The 14,632-nt window shown below is 38.5% G+C and overlaps 1 protein-coding gene and 1 long non-coding RNA gene across 2 annotated transcripts; both read right to left on the reverse strand.

The window, feature by feature from the left end:
- Positions 1–2,850: 2,850 nt before the first annotated feature.
- LOC146465139 (uncharacterized) lies at positions 2,851–3,631 on the reverse strand. The gene has a single exon (XM_085128793.1). The coding sequence runs from the start codon at positions 3,346–3,348 to the stop codon at positions 2,851–2,853; it is 498 nt and encodes a 165-aa protein (XP_084984919.1). The 5' UTR covers positions 3,349–3,631.
- Positions 3,632–13,102: 9,471 nt separating this feature from the next.
- On the reverse strand, positions 13,103–14,360 carry LOC146465140 (uncharacterized). Its single transcript, XR_014868342.1, has 3 exons — positions 14,166–14,360; positions 13,524–13,795; positions 13,103–13,310 (listed from the first exon to the last, which is right to left on the reverse strand). It is a non-coding gene; the product is annotated as an uncharacterized LOC146465140 (long non-coding RNA).
- Positions 14,361–14,632: the final 272 nt, after the last annotated feature.

Raw genomic sequence — 14,632 nt, forward strand, 5'->3', positions numbered from 1 at the left:
CTTGGGCAGCCACCATTAACCAATCAAGAAGGCTTGCCAATCTGAGACCATTCATTTCCAGTCTTAACTCGTCTTTCCCCATAGTATTTCTGATTGCTTTAATGACATCCCAGAAACGGTGGAGTTCCTGTGGGATTACAGTCGTGACTTCCACTGGAACAGCCAAACAATACCATAAATTGTAAATGGTTTGAACCTAAATTTTTTTCATTTGCGAAAAGAATGTAAAGAACACTCTTTTGCTTGTATAAGGGCGCTAATGATTATCAACAAAATTGTATTGGTTGTTCATTGATGCTATTGACTGTTTAGCCATGGTTTAAAATTTTATTGAATATATTGTTCACTAAAATGAATGTCCAATCACGCAAAAGAATATTATTTTGATGTTATTAAATTTACAATGCGTGCAATTGAAAGTTGCTTTGACGAATTTGAATTTCACATTAATGAAAGTCTTGAAACTTAATTGAATGTTAACAATTATGCAGATATCCTTGTGGAATGCCGATTGGTGCAAATGAACATATTTTTGCATTATTGTCTGACTTTTAGTGCAAATGATTGCGTATTTTCTCTAAATGAACAGCAAAAGGTGTAGTAAATTACTTTTCTAAGTATTATTACCCAATCATGTAAGCTTGTACTCTTTGAAATTGTTCACAGACGCATGCTCATATGGTTGCACATTCGACTTGAGGTTGATGGAGGAGCTTCTCCATCTGAATGGAGTGCTACAAGGAATTTTACCCTTATGTTTGGCACCTTCGCAGGTATGTGTTAGTCGCTGCATACACAAGGATATGTTGTTTAATGGAAGTGGTAATCTGAGTCACCTTTCTGTAAAAAGTCATCATTTCATACACTGTACATCATAGGTTTGATTACAGAGTCATTATGACGCACTCTGGTCTGTATCCTAAGATACAAGCCAACCAAAGAGGCAGCAGAAATTTTAAGGTAGGCATAGAAGGGCTTATTATAAATATTATAGATTTATTGTATTGTGTAAGGGAGTGAGAAGGGTACTAGCTCTGTTTTGGCTTCTTCACAGAACATTAAGATCCATGTCTCTAAACTAATGAAAAAGACATAAGGGCTCCAAATAAACTCTAAATAAGCTGCAAAAGAAAAACTATTAGAAAAAAGAAATTCCAGATTTTTTCTTCTTTTCACATAAACATATACTATGAAAACAGAACTTCCTGTTGTTTCTTGCTCTTAGTAAGTACAAAAGAGCAGTTGCTGGAATTCCATGCAATGTGAGAAGGGCCATACCATCATGTACCTGAATGGAACAGCTGGTAGACGTTAATGAGAAGAGATAATAAATTCATTGTTTTTGGTAACCCAATTTGAGAATTGTTCTGGTTCAAAGGTAAACCAAGAAAATCCAGTGCATGATTGTGACTTCCCTGTCCACTCGTATAGAATCTTTCTTTTCCCTGCTCATTTTGTTCATATGCCAAGACTGATTGCCTATTTGAGGCTGATGAGTTGTTGTTATTTGAACTTGTGAACGTAAACTGCATGACTTGATACTTTCAACAAGAACTTACTAACTTCTTTATACATCTTTTATTGACAGAGAACTGATGTCAGAACGTATTGATGTTTTAAGCCGGTACCACATACATGTGGCACTCAAAGGCTCACAATTCGACAATGAAGGTACTGTGAGATAAATGTATCTACGCTTCTGCAACAATTCCAGACTTTCATTATCACTTTGGGCCTGCAAATAAAATCTATTTTGTAACAAGGCACTAGACTTGTTTTCAGTAATTAAATGGTAACACATTTTGCCTGTGGTGAATGAGCATATTAAAAAAACATAACATTTTCCATTTTATTGTTGCTAGAGCGAATAGGAAAAGACAAAAACAAACCTTAATGTTAATTCAGCTTGTGCTGTACAGTCAACTCTCACTAAGACTGACACCTTTGAGACCAGTACTATGTGTCCGTCTTTAAGAGAAGTCCATCTTATAGAGAGTCAAATAAGGGGAGTACAGTCAACTCTCCCTGAGACGGACACCTTTGGGACAAGTCCTATGTGTCCGTCTTAGAGAGAAGTCCGTCTCATAGAGTCAAATAAGGGAAGTAAAGAAAAGCAGGGACCAACTCTAGGTGTCTGTTTTACAGGCGTCCGTGTAATGGAGGTGTCCATTAAGAGAGAGTTGACTGTAAAGAAAAACAGGGACCAAATGTAGGTATCCGTTTTACAGGTTATAATTTCTTTCAATTTTATATTTCCTTCAAAAGCTTGTTATCAGAGTTCCCATAACTGGAAACAAAACATATATAACAGCAAATAAACATAGGTAACGGCTGGCGATATCACTTATATTTTATAAATTTCCCTTGTAGATTTTGATATTTCAGTGGTCTTAGATGTTGCTTTGCAAATAAACAGGCTAAAGACCTAATTATGAATTCCTGGGCCAAAACTTCACATTTTGAACTTGATATACAATATCTTATTACGTAGTGTGTGGAAAATAAATTTAGAAAAGTTTTCTGACAAACTTTAGCGTATTAGCGTAGCGGAAAAAGTCATTGCTTCAAAAACAATGAAATCACCTAATTTAATTGATTTCTTATTCTAAGTTTGAAATGTGAACTTTGCACTCTTCAAAATCGCAAAATCATCATGCCGAAAACAAAAAAAATAATGAAATTAAAAGATAATAATAATTGTAATAGTAATATTAAAAATAATATCAAGTTGGTATTCACTATAGTCATAATAGAATGCACCACTCCCCGCTCGAAGCGCTGTTGAAGTGAGCTCTTGTCTGGGGCAATGGGAAGCAAGAAGACTCAATAATTAGAGTCATGAAAGTGTACTCACGCTAAAGAAACTTGAAAGAGGCAAAGACTTCTTTCCATGAACACTTTGTCACTGGCCTCAACACAAGGTCGTTCTTCTTTATAAAAATGATAACCTTCTTGGATGTTGCCAAACATGGAATATCCATAGTTCAGTTTACAATCTTTACATTGAAGTGATAGCTTCATGGCAGTCCTCGCACTCTCCCCCGAAAACACAGTCACTGTGCAGACTTTGTTCTGTGCTACAAGCAAGGATTCACAATTGCAACAGTTGGTGACTGGTGGAATGAGGATTTCGATTTCTCTAACTTCATTGCACGAACTTCGCGGCAGATCAGCTGTGCAAAACAGAAGGACATTAGCCAGCTGTTCGATGTCAATATCCCCAACCAGACCTAACTTGAAGTAATAGGCCAGCAACGTATCTTTTGTTACCTTTGGAATAGCTGAAGGGAAGGCACATATGATTTCTGCTAGCCAAATAGCATTTGACAATTTTGCTTGCACAACCATAAGAATATCTTTTTTGTCAAGCGCCAAGCATAAATCGTGTAAATCTCAAATCGGAAGATTTCTTAACCTCTGCAATCCTTCTTTGATGTCACAACTCTTTCTTTTTCTTTCGGCGACACCGGATACATGTAGGAACGCTTTTTCGGATGGCGAAGCCATGACACAGTCATGTCCAATATAGACAAACTGATACGGTCTGAAAAAACAGCCTCACAATCCGTAGGGATTGTAAAGACAATTTTTGGTCCATATGCAGTCTGACAATTGCATCTCATTACCTGAGCGACGGGTGAACTTTTTGACAATCCGTACGGTTTGTATAGATCGTAAAGGCACTTTTCAGTTCCTATACGTCCCATAAAACGTATACAGTCTGACAATTGCATCTCATTACCTGACAAGACGAGTGAACGGTTTGACGATCTGTATGGTTTGTACAGATCGTAAATTTAAACGTTCTAAATTTGAAAGGCAAGAAACTGCGTATAACCTAAGAGACTCTGATAATAAGCTCAATGTTCCATTGCCGCCCACAAACTACTATAAGAATAGCTTCAGCTATAGTGGCGCCACCCTTTGGAACAGTCTTCCGTGTGACATAAGACAAGCAGAGTCCTTTGGGCTATTTTAGCGCTTAATTAAAGAAGTACCTTGAGGCACAGCATTTGTGGAAAGCAGCTTCAGTGAGGTTTAGGTTTCAAGTATAGTTTTTACAATTGTATCTTATCGATTCAATGCATGTTGATACTGATATATATTTTAATGTTTTATTTGTAGCTGATGAATTGTCCGTGGATAAATAAAGATTATCCAAAGGCACTTTTCGGTCCGTAATACAGCCTGACAATTGCATCTCATTACCTGAGCAACGGGTGAATGGTTTGATGATCCGTACGGTTTGTACAGATCATAAAGACACTTTTTGGTTCGTATACGGTCTATAATCAGAATGTAAGTTGAAAAGTAAACAAAATATAAACTAGGGGCTGATGCTGTAAAATACAACAACTATGTTTTCTTCGTTCTTTAGTGTGAAAAACCAAATGATGCATTTCTTACAAAACAAAACATTACAATCGGCTGGAGTTAGGGAACATGTTTTCCTGACGACTAATGCAGAATACTATAGAGTAAAATTAGTATTTTATGGAAAAAGTAGACTGTACAGTAGTACTGGTCAATAAGTTTAGTGACATTTGGTGGCTCCTAAAGGAGCCGTTGTGAGAGATCATTTTGTAATGACTCTCTTTTACTTCGGTAACCCACTCAGGTACAGAAATTTGTTGTAGTCTACATCATAGTAGAACCACAGATGGCTTTTCTGCTCGCCATTGTTGAGGACAAAATCGACTTGTCTTGCCCTCTTTTCTACTTTAACTGTTGATTCCGCCCAGTGCTACGCCAGCATTATCCATCTTCTGATAAGGCTTGGCTCACAACCGTTACTGATGAGAAAGAGAACCACCTTGAAGGTTTAGGTATCACCCATGCATAGGTTTTTTCCAGAATATGAGCCGCATTTCCTTTGGCCCCGATTTTAATGGAGAGAATGCGTCCCAGTCAATTACTCTGGTCAACTGCCTTCTTTCCTCTACTACTGCTGCTCGTGACAGTAAACGAGTTTCTTTCATATCCTGAAGACACCTTACAGAAACCTCTGAATTTCCATTCTTTTTCATTTTTCTTTCCTTTTATTTAATAAGCAAAGGACTCGCGTTGCCTGGTTGTCAATAATAAGTTGTTACAGTTGACATCAAACACCTCCTATGTCTTAAAATGATTTCTAATTTCATCTCACCTTTCTATCGGTCAAGTTCAATTCCTTCCCCACATCGAAAACAGGGAGAGCTTCAGTTTTCACTTGTGACCAAACGCGCAACAACAAAACATAATTTCAATCCTCCAAAATGGCAATTCGACTAAACCGTCTTGTTCTGGACCTGCAGACTTGCTACAAGTACGATTTAGACTGGTCCCGGTTATCAGTAAAGCTCCGTGAGGTATGTTCTGAACTTTAATTTTCTTTTTTGCTTTTCGTAAGCTGTCTTGTTGAAGCAATATCTTTCGTTGTTTCTGAGGTAAACAATAAATCGGTGAAAGCGGGCATTATGTTATAACTTTAGCTTGGCTCGTGCTTGGTTGTCATGGCCTTGGTTTTGATTTTCGTAACACGATATGTATGTTATTTCGACAGATATGTCAACTTTTCGGAAAAGAAATGAAGGAGCGAGAAACAACTGTCCTCCTTGGGTTCCTTATGATAATTTCCTTTTCCTTGGGGCACGCCAGTCTTTCCCTGAACAACTTTTAGACAGAACCGATCATCACGTGGATGGCCATCGTGCTTCCAACAGGTAAGGCTTCTTTAAATACTTGTCGCAGGCTCTTGTCACCATTTAAGAAACTAGTTTCCTTTAAAGATTGCACCTGGTTCTCGGTCAGTGGGGACAAACCCAAAAATGGGTGAGCAACTGAGATAAACAGGGAAGGTTTCGTACAAAATTCAGTTCCTCGAGTTCCCGGGCTCAAGTTAGAAGTTACATTTTTTTCGACCCAGGTGTATGCACACATGCATGACTTACTCCAGCACCCATCAATGCAGAACCTAGGTAAGACATTACTGAACTCTTTAATTAAGCCATTTGCCAATAATAAAATATTCATATTTAATACAATCTATCAGTAAATTACCTAATCAAGTATTTAGCTTTGTAAAAACCGAAATACAGTTTATCTTCAAAATTTTAATTTACACTTCTGACAGGCAAATATGTCAATGTTTCCCAGTCTGTAATTATATAACTAAATAAGTTATTCGCTTTCATTGCAGTTACTTTATCCTTTCAACACACACCATTTGTTATGACGATGCCTGCCATTTGAAAAAATTTGCCCAGAACACCAAACGTAGCCACCTGACCCCCACAGCGATAAGGATATGGGATATGGAAATTGTGTGTGACCGATTTCATTTCCTAAATCATGTGGATAAATGGTGTAGAAAAAACTGCAACCCACACAATACACAAAATCTAAAGGTAATAAACTAGCACAATTCAATTGCTCTATAACAGAACTTCTGTTATCTACTTTTTTATGTAGATAAATCAGTCAAGACAATCAACTATTTGACATTGTGCTGTTCCAATGAAACAACTGGTTTTTAGCCTAATGATCACAAATAATCAACCCCTCAATCACTTTTGGTGGTTTTTTTTTTTAACCTCTATGTTATATTTTGAAAATCCCTCTCCCTTTTGGTTACATGTAGTTTATTTCAATATTGATATATTTAAACAACAATATCTTACACTATCATCTCCTTGATTAATGTTTCTATTTCATCAACAGAATATCAACTCCGAAGTGTGCGAACAACTATTCTCCTGGTTGTCAAGATATGCCAAAATTACAAACCATATGAACTGGTGGAGGTTCATGTTTTTAATGCTTTTCCTTTTGGACAACCAGAGCAATGATGTAGATCAAAAGAAAACTCAGTGGTCATCACATTTGTGGATTAAACGCTTTATTTCCCCATTACTCAAATTTGACCTATTAGATTTAAGACAACACGTTCAAAAAAGTACATGTACAACATTTTGCCAATATCATTAATTAATCACAACACGATCATACTCGGTTTTTAACCCCTGGAAACAATGAGAACTGTACCAACAGTGACTTAGATATCGCTTTTCCATCCTTTACTGCCAGTCACGTCACTTATTTCAGTTGTTAATCCTAACCAGGTAATTTTGACTGAATATACAGCTGTATATCTTTCAACTGAAGCCAATAGACAGACCATTAAAGTTAAAAATAATAGATATTTATTGACTGCCATATCAGTGACTTGGTCTTATACCCTTAGCTTACGCACTTACAACTGCGAAAATCAAGGACCCAACTTTCCTTTAATTATTCTAAAATTCCAACCGACCATGCTAAACTGTATAGGCCTCTCACCAAGTATCATACGGACATCCAAGGACTGTATACGGACCGAAAAGTGCCTTTACGGTCTGTACAAACCGTACAAGCCCCTCTCTCAGATAAGACGTGGAAATATTTTAAGTGTCCCTAATAAGATACGGGCTGAAAGGAGTCTTTACAATCTGTACAGACCAGGCAGTTTGCTCAGCTCTTTCATCAAGTGTGCGGCAGGCCTTAAGGATTCTGTAATTGTGAAGCCAGCCGCATAGTTGAGCAAAGAGCTGGGCAAACTGCCTCGCGACGCGATTAGCTCAGTCGTTTCATCACGTGTGCAGTTGTGTTTTCTTGAGTTTTTCGCCTTGCGAGTCTGACGAAAATATCTGTCGCGTTTGATATTTGAGATTTCGCCTCGCGAGGTGAAATTCTCACGAAAACTCAACCACACGCTTGAGGAAACGCTGTGCTTCGCAATGTCTCGTAAGGCAGTGCAGTTTGCTCAGCTCTTTCCTCAAGTGTGCGGCAGGCTTTTAGGAGGCAAACATTGCAAGGAAGAAATGTAAGGCGCAAAGTACCTTCTTCGTCAAGACAAAGAAAGAAAAAATAAAATGCCTGCAACTTAGGCCTGGTTCATATGTCGAATTTCTGCTGTGTTGAATTCAATTAAACTAATTAAATTCGACAGAAATTCGACGTCTGAATGAGCTGCTGAATTTCTGCGAACGTTCGACTGGTCTTGTCACATTATCAGGCAGCAATGCGGCACCGCTTCAAACGTTGCATTTCTGCAGTGTTGAATCAAATTCACACATTTACATACATTATGTTAATGTATGAGCATGCGTAAATCAAGGCTGACCATCAATAATGGCGTCATGGCACACGCGCGATTCCATCGAAGAAGAAAGCTCATCTGAAGTAGAGAAAATCTTCGCAGAAAACTACATGGAAGTACTGCAGGAGAGCTATTGCAGCTCTGATGATGACGTTGATGAAGAAGTGCACAGTAAGGAGAATATTTTGGTCACGCGTATATTCATCCACCATGATGGAAACTCTAGCTTTATAATAGGTATAAGTATAAAGTTCTGACAGTGTTGTATTCCCAGACAATCGGGGATTTCACTATTTCCATTCCGTCCCAGATTTTGCCAAGATGGGAAAAAGTGAAATCCGCGATCCTCTGGGATTTAGCCCACAGATAAAAACTAGACTTTGTTACAATACCAAAGTGTGTAAATGTTACTTATTTCTTTCTTTCTTCCTTTCGTTCTCTCTTTCTTGTTTGTTTTTTTGTTTTGTTTTTGGTTCTCTGTGTTGTTAACAAGCTTACATTTGTTTGTTCACCTGTTCCTTTCTGTTTCTAATTTTCCAAAAGGGAGTTCTTCTATCCAAAAGGAGGTATGCCAAGAACAAAGGTGGACCACTTTATTTCGTTGCTTAATATTGACAAAGAATGTGACTTTTTCAAGCGTTTTAGTCTCCAGATGACCAGCATTCAATTAGATACTCTTCTGATGGCACTGGAAACTGCGGTGGAAATCCTGTCCTCATTCCAAGGGCTGTGTCGATTGTTGGCAAGAACATCAACGCAGCAAGTGAAGAAATCTGGGCCCTTAAATGTGATCAACTTATAGATGCCAGAGGCCGCTTAGCAGATCCGCGCAATCACAGTATATGCTGGATGGGGTATCTGGTCAAGGACCCAGGGAGCAAAATCGCGAACGAAGATCGAAGTGCAGATGTGCATCTTCCCTTGACAATGAAGTATTTTGACCTTCCTTGCCACTTGTTGTGGGGAGATAGTGACTCAAACATTCCCGTCTGAAATTAAGCGTAAAACACGTTTTAACAACCACTTTTTTGTCGCTTAAGTATTCAGACTGGGAAAATGCAGAAAGGAAAATTAGAAGGGAGCAGCACCAGCACCAACACATCAACCCAAACACTCTCCGTCACAAGCACTTCACTTGATGGTGTCATAATGGACTTTTTCACAGGCATAAGGCCCCACCTACGCCCATTTATCCAACTTTCACCCGCCCCGTACACCCCACCCCATATGCATCATGTCAACCCCACCCCGTACGCATCACGTCCTCAAACGACATCCACTACCACCCACGCCACTCCAGGTCCATCAACCACTTCTACTACCACCCACTCCACCCCATCTTCACCTATCCGTTTCCTTTCCCATTATCACACACTAGTCACTTTCACTCCCATCATGCCACCTGCAATGTCGCCTCTCCCTCCCCCTGGCCCCATCCCCAAGAAACGTCGCCGGACATCACCCTGCCCTTCTATTATCTACCCTAACCCTAACCCTCCTCCTTGCCGTATAGAGCCTCGCCCAAACATGTCCACCATCACCCACCTTCCCATTATCTACCCAAGACCTACCCCTCCTCTTTTCATTCTTTCAAGTTCAGCCCTACGACCATTTACCCAAGCCCACCCTATGCGCCATCCCATCCCAAGATCATCTACTCCTCCTCTTCGCCATATACAGCCTTGCCCCACGGCTTCCACAATCACAGGCCCCACCAATACTGCCCCTATGCCCGCATCACCTGGGATGCATTCGACCCCCCACACCTCACAACCATTCCCCAGCACCTATTCGCTGGTTTGGAGTACCCATTACAGCGCATTCACCGTCACAAGCACCTACTTGTCACAACACACACTTCAATCCAAATGTCGTTTATTCTTGACGCATATGCTGTCGACCCTCCCCCCAACAAGATCAAGAACAGTGGGGACCCACACCCAGCCACAACGCACTCGCCGCCATTCCATTGAGATGTTACCTGTTGCGGCCGACAAATGTATATAAACGTGCTCTAAGATGTTGAGTTTACAAGAAAAGAACAAGAAAAGGAAGAAAAAAAGGTAAAAAAAGAAAAACAAGAAAAAGTTGAGTTGATAGAATTCACTGAACACAGTTGAAGTGATGTAACATGTGAACGTATATAGAATTGTAAATATTGTTATAATTCATTGCATAATTTATTGTACATACAGCCATGTAGATAAAATTGTAAATATTTTAACTTCTTTGGAAATAGTCAAATGTCTTCGTTTCTGTGCCATAAGTCTCGGCCCCTGTTCATTCTAGTTAGGGATAAAACACGAGCTGGGGTAACCAACCCCTGGGGAGTGCCCCACTTGAAAGCAACAGGTGTGCCATATATTCCTGGCTACAATGAGTCAAGCTGCTCACTTGATGAAACCCCCTGAATTACCTTTGATACTACCATTTAAGTATCAGGTATCAGGATAATACTCTCAATGATTCCATCGAAGTGAGGGGGGGTGGGGACCAGGAAACCAATCTATCTACACCATGCCTGAAACTTGATAGACACACCAATATTGCCCTTCTGAATTCAACGGTGTTGTCAAATTCACTAAATTGATGCTGAGTCAGCATTTTTTAAGCGTTGAATTATGAGCCATTAGGAAAAGTTGCTCCCTCATTATCATGTTTTCTCTTATTCAAAGGTAATAGTGAAAACGGTCACTGCTCAGAAATGATAATAGCTGGAGACCTGTAACTTGTATAGATGAATGAAAAGGACACGTACATTCCATAGATTATTTCATTATAACTAAGTAACATTAAAAAGTGGTTACCAATACCAAGAAGACAGTTAGATTTTATGGGTGATTTCCCTACAATTTTGGAGAAAATCACTTAAATCTCCAAGGAATTGCCGGGTTAAGCAAAAACATCAAACGAGAGTCACTTTAAAATGTACATTCTACCACATACTCCTTTTTTGGAAGTAAAGGTGAAATAACTTATGTTTAATGTTTACTAAGATAATAAAGATATGTTTAGGTCATGGGTGATTTCCCTACACAAAAAAACCTAAATTAACAAACTTTGCTTTGACGTATCTTGATAATGCTACACTAAAAAAATGTAAAAAAAAATTCTCTAGCTTCCAGTTGATAGGGTTAAGGTATGTTGTATTTCGCTTTTCTTAACCTTTCAACCCTGTGCGATAAGAATTATTAAACATAAGCAAGAGCACTAGTCAAACATTTTGCTTAGTCTTCCCGTTATTCATATTGATGTAACTCTTTGTATTTTTCTCTTTTTTTTTTTATGTACCTTTTCAGCAGCCTATGCTTTGATACATTGTTAATTCTGTGTGCAAACGGTTTTGCGTAAGGTTATAGTTTTAAGAAGATTGAGGTGTTTGAATCAAAGGTGGTTTTCTGGTGCTTGGCAAGAAAAAGTTGGGTTTTTGAAGGACATAAAATTAGCTAAGTTTAGACATTCCAAAAGGAGCCATGCTGTCTAGATATCAATTTGAAAATTTCAGAACTACTAAACTAGTCTTTGATCAATACAAAAACAATAAAAATGTCTCAAAAGCAATTCATTTCAATTTTTAACAAATTTTTGAAGTTTGTAAGGTTTGACAGTTGCAACTGGCGCGATTTTTGTAGTTAACTAAGAGTTTAAATTTCTTAGAAATGACGCCATCAAGAGCACAAAAAAACCACACCACTTTGTTAACAGGACATCAAACTTTCTACCAAAACTAATTTTATCGACGTGAAATACGTTTTCAACGTGTTCTAGCCTTTACAAAACAATGTACGAAAAAGGTCCATTATGGGTGATTTCCCTACAATTTTTGTATTTAAACGTTAATAAAAGGCTATAAGTAGGAGGTTAGCACTACAAAATTTGCCAGTTTGTTTCTTAAGATGTTTTGCCTACGTTAGTATAAGCAACAAGTCCAAAAGCCGAACATGAAAGTGTTTTTCAACGTCAAACTCATGGCTGATTTCCTGACATCATTTTCAGAACCACTGGAAAGACAAAGATAATTTTATTTTTATAAGTTTAAAATAACGAAACCCAATCTTTTGGCATGTTGTTCTCGTTCATGTATACAACTCTATAGTTTTTTTTTTTAAGCTTTACCTCTTATTACTGAGGAGATATTACAATTAAAAAATGATTTCTAGGTGTCACAGAAATGAAACCGACTTTTCTGAATTTGTGTCTAGTACAAGACTTGCAACTTTTCTGGACTTTTGTCAAAATTCGAAAAACGAGCTTTAGAAAATACGGGGTTATCCCGGGGTATTACCAAGGTGTTGCTCAGTACAGAAGACAACTTAAAATTCCGAAAACCTCAGGATTTTAGGGTTTTTCCTGTCCAATTCCCCATTTTTGGGTGGTTTCCTGACACTTTTAGCTTGTGAAGTTAAAAAACAAGAAAATACAAAATTCCCCGGAAAATTCACACATCTCATTGGAAAAAGAAGCTTTAAAGCTACAAATGCTGAAAGTTTCAGCTTCAGAAACCCAACTGGTGATTTTTTACAAATTTTCGAAAAAACCGGATTTAAGAGTAGGGGACTTTGTGGACCGGGAACCTAATTATTACAATTAATATTACCAAATTTCCTTACAAAAAAATGCGAATCTGAAGGGTTCGCTTGTTCTAAAAAATTGCATTGATTATCTAAGTATGCAAAGGTTAATTTTAGAAGAAAAACGTTCTTCTGGTCTAATGAATTTTTAGGCTCAATATGCGAGCCATCGAAAGAATATGAGACAGAAGTCGACACGAATAAAGCTATAAATAATGATTATCAAGTTGAAACTATGTTAACCAAAATACACTTTACTGAACCTTCAGTTTTTAAGAACGGATTGCAAGACCTCAAGATTATCCGCAGATGGCAGTCAGGAGGCAGTGATCGCCATAAGAGGGGAGCAATTTCAGGAAAGATGCCTGGAAGGGGATATAACGCCCATCAAACCCAAAGATTTATATACCTGCTCTTTTAGTGATTTCTCTGCAACAGACTCGACCTTAGCTACCAGGCGACTCATAAAATGTTCTTTTCCCTGAGAGGACGGCTGGCTAGATGGTGTAGCTACTCCGTACTTTGCATGAAGGTTTCTGAAATCTCATTACATGGGGCACAATAACGTTCATGAAAAAATTAATGATTGCCTCCTCTGAAACTGCTGTTGTTCGCTTCTGCATCTGTTGAACAAAAACAGCATCACAGTATCAATGCAACATTCGAAAACTAATTTATACAGTGCTTACGTTAGCAAGAAGAGTAAAGGACACTAAAAGTTTTTTGCAATAGTAAAGAATGGAACCTTAGTATGTGGGCTTGATTTCGCACAAGAAAGAACTAACGAGGAAAGTGCTAAAATTCGCCTGGACTAGCTATAGACGACCCTCGATTACCTTTAAAGTTGCCATGAGAGCAATGGCCCACATTTATGTGAAACGTGTGCCCTTTCCTTCTTCTCCCAAGCCTTGCACCACAATCGCCAGACAGTTGTTTAACTTCTGACGACCCTCGTTCGATGTTAGCCACTTTCCTACAGACATAACTTGTCTGAGAACTGCGCAGACTTTAGATAGTAAGTTAAATTTGCTGCCATAGGGCTGATTGCTCTTCTGTGATCACTTACTGGACACTTGCAAATAAAATGAAAATTATTCGGGACAGCAACCTGCAAAAAGAAATTTGAAAGTTGACAAGAGAAATTATTTGACAAGGTTTCGAACAGAAATGTCCAGAGGAGTGCTGCCTTTGTAAGGACAATACAATGACGGAACACACTATCCTGTCACTGTAAAGTTGTGTGTTCCCACACATGATGTGATAAGGCAGCAGACTACGTGATCTGTCATGTATTGAGATCGTATATTTTATAAAATCAAGTGAAAATGCCATTTTCACGGGTGCGATGCTCTGAACGCCTTGGTTCGCACAAATATTCTCGAGCCGTGATATTTCCTGCGTATGGCTACATTTAGTTCAGATATCACTGCCATAGACAACGTTAATTATGTTTCATCCTGTCAACTTCATACAAGTACCTCTGTCTTTCTGGCTTGGATAACCAGTCCAGAACATGGTTATTAATGGAAAAGAGGGGACAGCACTTGGGGCTCCAGTCCGGCAGTTAATGTTAGTGCCATCGTTAAAAAATCTCTTGCCGCTTCCCCTACATCCTGGGGCCTAGTACGGTCATCTATCACAAATCCCATCAGTCTGACTTGCGACGTTTCGAGTAACCTATAAGAGACAAATTAAATTAATAATGACAGAACATTGAGATGTGATGATTCTATTATACCACTGATGAAAAGTTGATTTAAACTAGTGGACAAGGAAAAAAATTCAGTAATACGCGTGTTACAATATTTATACTTCACAGACTTGTCCGAAACCAGAAACTGCACTTGAAAATTCTATGAGATGGCCCAGGGTAACAAAAGAAAGAGAAGCAAGGAATTTATATTTGGAGATTCTTTCCTTGTAGCAGCTTTTACACTGCTAGGAA

Source organism: Pavona decussata, unplaced genomic scaffold (genome assembly GCF_977016875.1).
Source record: "Pavona decussata unplaced genomic scaffold, jaPavDecu1.1 SCAFFOLD_156, whole genome shotgun sequence".
Taxonomy (NCBI): domain Eukaryota; kingdom Metazoa; phylum Cnidaria; class Anthozoa; order Scleractinia; family Agariciidae; genus Pavona; species Pavona decussata.